The 10,755-nt window shown below is 45.6% G+C and overlaps 1 protein-coding gene across 50 annotated transcripts in view; it reads left to right on the top strand.

Moving 5' to 3' along the window:
• The first annotated feature begins 28 nt into the window (after positions 1-28).
• Positions 29-10,755, top strand: part of DCUN1D4 (defective in cullin neddylation 1 domain containing 4) — a 38,074-nt gene continuing 27,347 nt past the window's right edge. For 13 of the 50 annotated variants that reach the window (XM_025149930.3, XM_003641235.6, XM_004936033.5 and 10 more), the window contains exons 1-3: positions 29-112; positions 9,648-9,718; positions 10,503-10,542. In XM_025149930.3, coding sequence (XP_025005698.1) covers positions 88-112; positions 9,648-9,718; positions 10,503-10,542 — 136 coding nt within the window. In that variant the 5' untranslated portion in view covers positions 29-87. Of the gene's footprint in view, positions 113-373; positions 563-733; positions 895-1,200; positions 1,344-2,720; positions 5,867-9,647; positions 9,719-10,502; positions 10,543-10,755 lie in introns of those variants that run through there. The other 37 variants (XM_046941212.1, XM_046941210.1, XM_040700242.2 and 34 more) reach the window with 9 other exon arrangements.

Below are 10,755 nucleotides of genomic sequence, written 5' to 3'. Positions count from 1 at the left end.
GCGGTGGGCGGCCGTGCCTGGGCTCTGTGATTGGGAGAGGGGCAGCGGGAGCCGGGCCGGGCAGGGCCGTGTGTGCGCCGCACGAAAATGCACTCGGATGCCGCTGCTGTCAGTGAGTAGCGGCGGGCCGCGCCGCGCTCCTTTGCCCGCTCCGCAGCGGCCCTGGCCTGGCTAGCCCGCCGCCAGGCCCTGCCACCCGCCCGGCTCCTCCGCACCTGGCTGGGGCGGCGCGGCCGTGCAGCGCCTCTCGTTCGCGGGGGACGGCGCCGGGCCGGCGGGCGCGGAGCCGGCGCGGGGAGGGCGGCGGGCAGGCCGGGGGCGGCGGGCTGGGGGGCGGCCCTCGGCGGGCTCCGGGCGGGCGGGAGGGGCCGGCGGGGAGGGGCGTGCGGCCGTGGGGGCGGCAGAAGCGGCGCGGTGCGGTTCTCGGAGGCTATGACGCAGTTTCCCCGGCCCGGCTGGGAGAGCGGCGGGCTGGGGGCCGCGGGCGGCCCGAGGGGAGCGGCGGCCCGAAGGGGAGGAGGGGACGGGGGGAGGCGGGCGGCGGCGCTGCCCCGCGGGAGAGGTGTGTGCGCGGCGGGGGGCGGTTGGTTGAGCGGTTCCTTGGGGCCGGTGCGGGAGAAACGGGCAGCGAGGGGGGAACGGGCGGCGCATTGTGGGAGGTGGAGGCTCTTCCGCCGCTGCCCCGCGCGGGCGGGCCGGGGGCGGGGGGGGTCGTCGGACTACAACTCCCGGCAGCCCCCGCGGCGCCCGGAGCCCCGCCCCCAGCGGGCCGTGTTCGCAGCCCCGGAGCCGAGCGGAGCCCCCCAGGCCGGGCCCGGTCACGGCGCTGGGGGCAGCCCGGGGCGTTGGGAGGGCCTCGTCTGTGGGATGCCGCTCCTGGCCGCGCTCCCTGAGGTGCTCCCGGTGCCGTGAAGCCGCCCGGGGTGGGGGCGTTGGGAGTCACGGCTCCGGGGCGCTCTCCTCTCTGCTGCAGGGCTTTGAGAGTGGGGGCTGCGGCCCTGCGCGGTGAGACGGCCGCGCTGCTGGGCAGGGCCCTGGGTGCCGGGCGTTATGAGGGGCAGCGCCTCAGCGGGCCTGGGCTCCGCGAGCCCTCGGTGCTCCCCTGAGTGAGAAACTGGGCAGGGAGGGCCTCGCAGAGCCTGCACGGTGACGTTATGTAATGTCTTTAGCAGCCCTGATTTCTTCTACCTTTATATTTAGGGATCATTACGTGGTGGTGGTGAAGGCTCCCACTGAAGCAGAAACAGCTGCCTTATGTTGGAAATAGGAGGATAATTTTTCTAGAAAGTGCCTTTTGTTTGCTCCCTTTGCAGTATCCTCTGTCTAAAAACCAGAAGGAGCAGGTCTGTATTACACACTTGTGGGCTGCAGCTGCAGATACTCCAGCACTCCCTGATGGAGGGTGCTGGAAGTGGTGCAGTGATTTTTGGTTAATTTCTCTGCGTAGAACACACACAGTACTGCTTCTGCTGCTTCAGCTGCTGCTGTCTTATTCAAAAGGTCCCTTGCAATAATTCCATCTTTCAACACAATGTATGGCAAGGCTTTGAAGTGCCTATATGTGTATATTTTTAATAGGAATTTTCCTGAATTAACTTGTGTCGTTACCTGTAGATTCATAGCACAGCTTTCCATTTCTCCTCTTAGAAGTTTCTTGTAGCTCCAGTAGGTGTGATTAAAAAATGCTTTCTATTTGCAAGGCAGTCAGTCAACTAGAGGCAATGTGCTGAATAAGGCAAGAAAGCAGTCTTCCTCTCACCATTTCTCTTCATTATTTTGTATCAGGATGAGCTTTTATTTGTATAATTTTAGTACTTGATTTGTTTTTGTCTCGGTAACTTGAGACTTGGTAACTTGTGCTAACTTGAGGTGAGTTGTTAATTCTCTATCTTCGTTACTTTTTCCCCCTTGCTTTGGAACCAGAAAAACAAGGGCTTCCCCCACCTCCCCCCCCCCCCCCCCCCAAATCATTACATCCCGGTTCATTTATTTGCCTCTTCAAGCAGAAGAGGAAATCATGCTTGATTTCTATAGCATGCTTTACGGAAAGCAAAGAGCTGGGGTACACGTTAGGAAAATTCACACCCTTTGCACTCAATTTAGGTATTAGAGCCCTTAATGGTGGTGATGTTTGTCTTTCTGCAAGAAGTAATGCTGCTCACAAGGACTTAAAGCAGAAGTCTCATTTTAAAAGTACCTACTTGCAGATCTCATATAAGTGCTTTTCATGTATTGTATTTCATGTAATTAGACATTTTCCTTAAAATGTAAGTCTGAGATTAAACAGAATTTCTCATTTTGTCTCATAAAGAGATTTTTTTTTTAAAAAGCAACAAAAAGACATCCAGTTCATGCAGTGATTTTAATTTGATTTTAAAATATACATTGTTGTTTGAGCCGTGTTCCTGTGCTGTTTGTTGCAGGTGTGTGAGGGCACAGGCACTGCTGCACCTTATAGCTGAAGCTTACAACTTCCATGGCTCTGCTGGCATAGGGCTTTAGAGGAGCACTCTCTAACCCATCAGTCAAATGTATCTGGGTTAGCTCTTGGCAATTCCATAAATTGGCTCAACTGACACGGTAGGTTTTTGCCTGCAGTGGATTAGGGAACGTGCCCATGACCTGTGCTGCTGGCAGAGCTGCGGGATCTGTAACTTTTGGCAGAGAGGAGGAAGCAAGCAGCTGGGGCAGCAGTGCTCGTGCCTGGTGTAGCTGTTTGTAGGCTGCTGCAGTTTCATCCTGATGTACTGATCTGTGTTGTGCCAGACACCCTAGCAGTGCATGCCAGGGTTGCATTTCTGCTGAACTAGCTGGAGCACAAGACACAAAGTTTTTATTAGCTTTATACCCTTTGTAGGATGGCAGATGATACCTAATCTGGCATGAAGCTGGGAGCAGTCCTGGCAGTCTGTGCTGTGGCCATAGCATCCAATGACACAAAGTTAACTCATTGACGTATTTTGGAATGAATTTGATGCTGGAGTAAGAGAGTGGATGAGTACCCTGCAGCAAATGGGTGCAGGCTAGCTCTGCATTAAATGCCTCATAGCTGCATTTCCCCTCTTCTGCTCATGATGTCAGCAGCATGAGAGCACTGAAATACTGTTTGATTTTGTAATGTATGCCTTAGAAATAGGTTTAAAAAAGATGTGATTACCCACCGCTTTGTTTGTTCTTTCCCATCTGTGCCTGGTCATTCCAGTTCTATGATATCCTGACAAGAATCTCCTCTAGGAATGCTTATCAGGCACATTTAGTGGGCACACAAGCTGTGGTATTTGCAGCAACAGAAAGAGATGTATTACACCATAAATGCACGCAGTGTTAGGTCTTTGGCTAAAAACCAAAACAAAACATGAGCCAGTGTGCAGTGCTTATTTTAAAGCGTATATGATAGGGTAGCTCTGATTTGTTCCAATTCAATTAAAGATAAGTGGACATTCAGAGGAAAGGAACAGCTATGCAACGTGTCTGCTGCTTAAATTGCTCCAAAATTCTCAATGAACTTTAAACCTCAGTAGCTCTTTCTGTAAACAAGCCCCCAGGTCAGGGTGCTTATTACATACCTGGGTAAAAGAAGGATTGGTTCCCGTGAAAGAAAGATTAGTGCTTTTCCCTTTCCCTATCAGTATAGCGTGCAGTAATTTCACAATGCTTTGCTACAAGTAGTGTGAGTGACTGCTGATGTAATACCAAATGTTGCGGTGAAGGTTTGCATTAAGATGATACCCTTCAAGTTAAGTGTACTTCAGTGTGCTGTCATTTCAGCCACATTTTGTTGTCAGGGCTTTATTTTAATAACGTGAACCACTGTTTTGCTTCAGGATGTTTTGGGGTGTAGTGTTTGGAAGATGCGTGCAAGCTTTCCCACGTGTATTCATGCCGTGCTGGCGTCAGCAGTGCTGGGTGTTGAGTTGAGTGCTGTGGTGCACACGTGCCCGCAGGGGTCGTGTCCTGCAGCATGGCATTGGGAATGGCAGCTCCTGCTGCTCCAACAGCCAGGAGGGCTCAGCCCGCTTCTCTTCCATTTAAATGGGAGCCCCTGCACTCCTGGCAAGAATTCACTTCTGCTGTCTTTCTGAATCGTGCCCCGTATTCAACTCCATCAAATCAAGGAAGTCCCCGTGTGGGAATAAAGTGGCATGTTTCTTTCTGGCTGGGACTTTGTGACAAAGCTGTAGGCATCTGTAACGTTGTGAATTCTCACTCGCTTTCTGATTGGTTAAGAGCAGTGAAACAAAAGTGTACCGATCTTGCCAAGGTCTCAGAACAAAAACTGTACTGTAACCCTCTTGTGGAAGTTGTAGAGCCACCACCTGTTGTGCCCAAGCCGGATGGAGAAATCCGAGTTAGTTGTCTCGTTCAAGGCAGCCTCGAGTCGGCCACAGGCTCAGAAAATGACTTCATCCTCCCTTGGACAGGAATGCAGTGTCAGCCCCTGGCTGCTCCATATGCCTACTGTACTGCACTTGGGGATCTCTGCCTTTAGAAGTGTTGTTTTCCTGTAAATGAAGACAAAACTGATGCACGTTTTTCATTTGTTTTCTACACTCGAATATAGAAATTCTGCTTTCTGCATGTAAGTACTGAAGGCTTCCAAACGTAAGCATCAGATCTGAACGTCTAAACTCATTGGTCAGTGTAAATTGTCGTGCCATTAGGATAATTCTGTAAGCAGATCAGGGAGTATAAGTTACATTGTGTTACGATGTAGTTTATAATGATTACATGATTCTTTTATTGGATAAGTAAGGTTCCCTCAAAATCAGTTAAGGAGGCAGTACTTTGGACTAATATTTCCTCTACTGCTACAAGTTTTCTCCACTTCTATTGTTTGAAGCCAGGGACTGTATTAAATATATATAAAAAAGAAGGCTGAAACATTCCATTCTAATTTTCAGGGCATGAATCTGCCCAGTATGTGTTTCTATCTAATTGTTTTCTAAGAAGCTTTTAGCAAATGACAGCATTTATACTGTTGGATTAATCTTTGCAGCCATAACAATTACTATGACTCCTTCCAGACTTAAGTTCTTAATGCAGAGTTGCATCTATAGCATTTATGTGTCACGTCTGTCTGGCATATTTTTAGACAAGCTGTTACTGTTAGAATTTAGACTGAGTGCTACTTGAGATTTTCTATTTGCTGAGATTATTTAGAAGCTTTTAATGGAAGCTTGGGAGCCTACTGCTGGTCTGATCTGGTGCTTGTGCAGGTTTGGTGGTAGGTGATGGTGCACCCAATGGCTGTGGCTGTGGTTTGTCAGAGCTTTAAAGTGATAATTTCAACAGCAGAAAATAAGCTACGGGTGTCAGGCAGGTACGTGCCGTGTGTGGGTGGGCATAGAGTTGGAAATACTCTTCTTAGGTATTCATTTGTGGTCTCATTTGAATAGTTTGGCAGCATTGTTTCCTGTAACAAAAATTACATTAGTCTTTTTTTCTTTTTCTGAACATGTGACTTTGTGGATTTGAATTTGACATTTCAGATAGAAAGTATTCAGCTTCCATTCACCTCTGTCATAGAATCATAGAATGGCCTGGGTTGAAAAGGACCACAGTGATCATCGAGTTTCAACCCTCCTGCTATGTTCAGGGTCACCAACCACCAGACCAGGCTGCCCAGAGCCACATCCAGCCTGGGATACAAGCAAACCTGTCGGTTACTTATATTTAAAATATATATTGAGGTTTTTTTTGGGGGGAGGGGGAATGGAGTGGGGGGGAAGGAGATATAAACTCTGTTGTGTTTCATTGTATTTCTTAGATTTGTCTCAATGAAGGATGTAGAGCTACTTTTATCATAGTGTGTTATGGAAAAAAGCCCAACCAGCTGCTCTCTCCTTTACCTCTCCATAACTGTCAGGTCTGTGGTGTAAATTTTAATACTAAAATATTTTAAAGGTTATTTTTAATCTTTTTGCTTTCTACAATTAATGTGTATGTGACTGGGACTAGTTAAATAACCCAGCCGTTAACACTTGTTCTTAACACTGAACTCTGGATAAGGGTGAAGTTCCATTTTATGAGGCTGGTGCTGGCATTTCTTTCCTTTCTGGCTGGATTTGCAATTATTTTACCCAGAATTTTTTTTCCTTAGCTGTTGTGTTGTGGATTACTTCAAAACATTTAGTAGCATTTGGGATTTCCATTGCTTCAGTCCATTGCTAAAGATAGGCTAGCATCTGCAAGAAAAGCAAGCATATATGTTTGTGTTGGTTTATTTGTTTGATGCAAACCTCTTAGGGTTTGTAACATACCATGTCTTCAGTATTCCTGAAGCAAGCAGCTTTCCTCCTCTTGATCCCAGGTTCATGTTTTTCCTTTTCTACAGTAATAAAACCAGAATAGAATCATAGAAGGTTGGAATCGTTAAGGTTGCAAAATACTGTGATTATCTAGTCCAACCACTGATCTGTCACCCCATGCCCACTAACCACATCCCTCATCCACACAGTTCTTGAGCATCTGTAGGGATGGTGACTACCACCTCCCTGGGCAGCCAGTTCCAAAGCCTCACTGCTCTTTCTGAGAACAAGTGTTTCCTACTATCCAACCCGAACCTCTGGTGCAACTGAAGGCCATTACATCTTCATAGTTCCAGGCTGACTGATTTCCACTGAAACTCTTTTGTTCACATGACAAATGACTTCACCTAGGCTGACTTCCTTCACATGGAACCCATACCAGCTGCTGCTGGGTGCAGAGCTCCTGGTGGTGCACCTGGCTGGGCAGCTGATGGAGCACCTTGAGGCCGCAGGTAGCTGCTCAGCAGTGCTTGATGTGACTGCACCTGGTCCTTCTGCTGGCTTTCCAAGCCATATTACAAGAGTGTGGGAGGGAGTATTTCTCAGATTCTGTTCATTGAAAAACAGTTTTTTCTAAGTATACCTTTTCAGTGTTGTGGAATTCTTTGTGTGCCTGTTGCTTGCACTGTGGATACAACAGGCACTGTGACCAAGTTCAAAAGGGAACTCGAGCTGTAATTAAATTTCCCAATTATTTTGGCTGCCACTCATGTTTGCCTCTATACCAGTAGCCGACAAAGCAGCTTATTTTCGGTTTTGGATCACATCCCCACTTTGGAAGCATCCCCTGTGGAGAGACAAAACTTTGGACTCTGGTTTTGTTCTAGAAGCCCTAGTATTCATGTGGATATGGATTAATAGAGTCCTAGAATGGCCTGGGTTGAAAAGGACCACATTGATCATTGAGTTTCAACCCCCCTGCTATGTGAAGGGTCACCAACCACCAGACCAGGCTGCCCAGAGCCACATCCAGCCTGGCCTTGAATGCCTCCAGGGATGGGGCATCCACAGCCTCCTTGGGCAACCTGTTCCAGTGTTTCACCACCCTCTGTGTGGAAGAACTTCCTCCTAATATCCAATCTAAACCTTCCCTGTCTCAGTTTAAGACTATTCCCCCTTGTCCTATCACTATCCACCCCTGTGAACAGCTGTTCCCCCTCCTGTTTATACACTCCCTTCAAGTACTGGAAGGTTGCAATGAGGTCTCCCTGGAGCCTTCTCTTTTCCAAGCCGAACAAGCCCAGTTCCCTCAACCTTTCCTCATAGGAGAGGTGCTCCAGCCCTCTGATCATCTTAGTGGCCTTCCTCTGGACGCGCTCCAAGAGCTCCATGTCCTTCCTGTATTGAGGATACACCATTCTGTGCACAGCCAAGGTGTGATGCTTGTTGTGTAAGAGCTGTAAAATGTATTGTTGCGACTCCTCCAAGGCCGTCACAATTATGTAAGGTTTTCTGAAGTAACAGCTTAAAGTTGTAAACTGTTTTCAATGGATGTGTGAAACATCCCGGTGTGAATGCTGTGTTTTGAAGTGCCAAGGAATGCTTTATTTCCATGGCAGTGCCTAGTAGACATAATCCTACTTCTAGAATATTTTTTTCTGTTGTTAAAAATTCTATCTAAAATTACTGCTTTGTATTAATTTAGAAGAAAATATTTGCTTAGTTTTAGCCACTCGATGGCTCCAGATATTACTTGTTTCTCTAAAGACCTGCATTCTTTGTAGATCTTAGACTGTGCAATAGTGGAGACTGTAACGTTTGTGTTCTGAGGAGCTCCGTCTGGGCTGGCGGTTAGGAAAGACGCCTTTCCTCATTTTAATCTTGCTCTTCTCAGAGTAACTCTCAACTTGTCTTCCCCTCTCTGCACCCCCAGCTCCTCTCCAGTAAGAGGAGACAGACTGTTTCTGTCTTGGTATAGATAAATATATCTGAAGTTTGAAATTCCATCTCTGGCGTATCTGACTTAGAGAAGTTGTGTTGCTGTGATGGGGAATGGGGGAGTATAGGGTGAGAAATAAGCAGTTATTGGTGAAGTGAGACTCTCCAGATAAGACAATAAATAAAACCTGTGATTCTTTGAGATATCTCTTTTTATTCAGCACATTGAGAGGATTCTGTACTGATGTGTGCAACAAGCGTGCTCCTTCAGTTTGTCATTTTCACTGTCCTAAGGGTCTGATCTTTAATGCAGAGTGCTTGTTTTTAGATTCTGGGTCATCTTCAGTGTATTTTGAGAGTGTTCTCTTGAAATGAAATGTGGGAATTACATTTTTTCCTTGTATCTTTTAGGCGTAAGTGGGGAAAGCCACATTTGCTGGCAGAAGCACTGCAGCCATTAGCACATAGCAGTGACACCAGGCATGCAGAGTCGCATTCTGCTTGCAGTGTTTTGCTCGCCAAATGGGATGTGTCTCTGTGTTGTCAGTGTTCTCCTCTGCTCAAGTTCCAGTGGGGCTGCCAGTTTGCTTTTGGTTTAAATGGAAGTATTTTGTAGTGGTTCGATGTCTTTTACCTCCCTCAGCTGCTCTGTGCCCAGCTTCTGAGACTCGTGCTGGTTTGCATGCTCTCTGACTGGATCATAGTGGAGCTTTTTTGTAAATTACTTCTTATCTAGTTCTGTTCTGGCCTTGTTTCTAGCAAGAAGAGGTGATTTAATAGAACAGAGAAGGACCAGCTTGTCTCCTTGTACCAGCCGAGGCAAACTCAAGTGTTTATTTGTGAGACAAGGAAGCAAAGTCAATATCTGCGTTAGGGCTTCTTTCATGAAGTGTCAGAGATCTACATTTTGGGTTCTGTTGGCTTTGGTCATAACTGCTGTATCGTGACTTTTGGTTCATGACACAGAAGTCATGTTTCAGCTGTGTGTGTCCCAGTAATTTAGTTTTGAAGGAATTGAGTATAAAGACAAGTACTTGTTTTATTATCTTTTAAAAACCAGTATTTTCAGTGGTCATTTTAAAATGTTACATGATAATTAAATTGCCTTTGGAGTAGATGGAAGAGGAAGACTAACATGGAAACTCTATATAACGGTTCCTCATCTGAAGGACGAAAGTTGTAAAATTATATTAAATGTGAAAAATTTAAATCATTTACATTTAGCTATAGTTCTGTTTTGCACAATATCATCTGTGCCTTAAGAAGGATGCATATGTGGGATTTCTTCTGGAGATTTGACTTAATATTTCCCCTTACATGTTGAAAATGTTGGTGCTGGAAAAGGGTTGGCTCTTGTTCTATAGTCTTGCCACGGGTTGACTGAATTACCAGAATTTACGAAGATCTCAGTTGCTACAGCTGGAAACCAAGCAGTTGAAAACTTTTCTTTTTCCCCTCTAGATTTTCAACTGAATTCTCACCTATCAACACTGGCAAATATTCACAAGATTTACCACACCCTCAATAGGCTGGTAATGACTTGCCATTTTCTCTTGGTGGAATTGCTAGGGCGATAGGTCAGAATGTTTTTGTGGTTGAAATCCTTTAGTGATTGCACTCTTAAGAACTATCGCTGCCTGTTTGGCCGAGTGGCTGTGGGTTTTGAATCTGGGAACTGCATAAGCAGTAAATACTGCTGGAAGGTTATACATCAAGGTTCAGAGTGGAGTTTTAGCCAAGTACAGTGCAACACTGGATTTGAAGTTTTTTCCCCAGACAAGTTTTCCTAGATGATCACATGATGGTAATCCTTATTACACTCACAGCTTCCATTTGTACACTTCCTAAAAAAAAAAAAAAAAAAAAAAAAAGGATAATTTGTTTCCAAGATTCCAGCTGAGTTCTAACCAGATTTTGGGGGAATATGTGTGTGTGCACATAAGCATTGCCTCTACTGTGGTAAAGACTAAACTCAGGTTTTTAATACGGCATTTATTCATGGAGTTGTTTAAAAAAGCACTGCAAAATTCAATGCACAGTTACTTCCACTCTTCAGACGTTGTTTGTTTTTGAGTTTAAAAAAATATTTAAAATTATTTTTCATATTACTTGCAGATTATCCTTGAACTTTTTAGATACATTTGCAAGTGTGATTGTTTTGGTAAATACAAACCCAAAACAAAAAGCATCTGCAGTTTCAGCTAAATGCTCCTTAAATAGTGAAGATGAATACTAATGTGGAATAAATGGTAAAAGGTTACTGAATGATGGAGATTACAATCTTAGTAAACTGTATTCATTCCTATTCTCTTGCAGAATCTGACTGAGGACGTTGGCCAAGACGATCACCAGACAGGTATTTAATATGGATGCAGTAGAAATAGATCACAACAATTTAATCTTGCTTTGTGAAATAAGTGTCTCTAGCATTATGGAAACTGAGATGTTAGGAAGCTGAGGGAGTTTTAGAAAGCAACTGCAGGATTGTTTTGTTTTTTTTTTAAAGATTTCTTCAAAATATTTGGGCTTTTAATTTCCCCAATTGAGAAGAACTGACAGGTTTCAGCAG

This window comes from Gallus gallus, chromosome 4 (assembly GCF_016699485.2).
Source record: "Gallus gallus isolate bGalGal1 chromosome 4, bGalGal1.mat.broiler.GRCg7b, whole genome shotgun sequence".
Taxonomy (NCBI): domain Eukaryota; kingdom Metazoa; phylum Chordata; class Aves; order Galliformes; family Phasianidae; genus Gallus; species Gallus gallus.
This window is presented reverse-complemented; position numbering and strand designations above follow the sequence as displayed.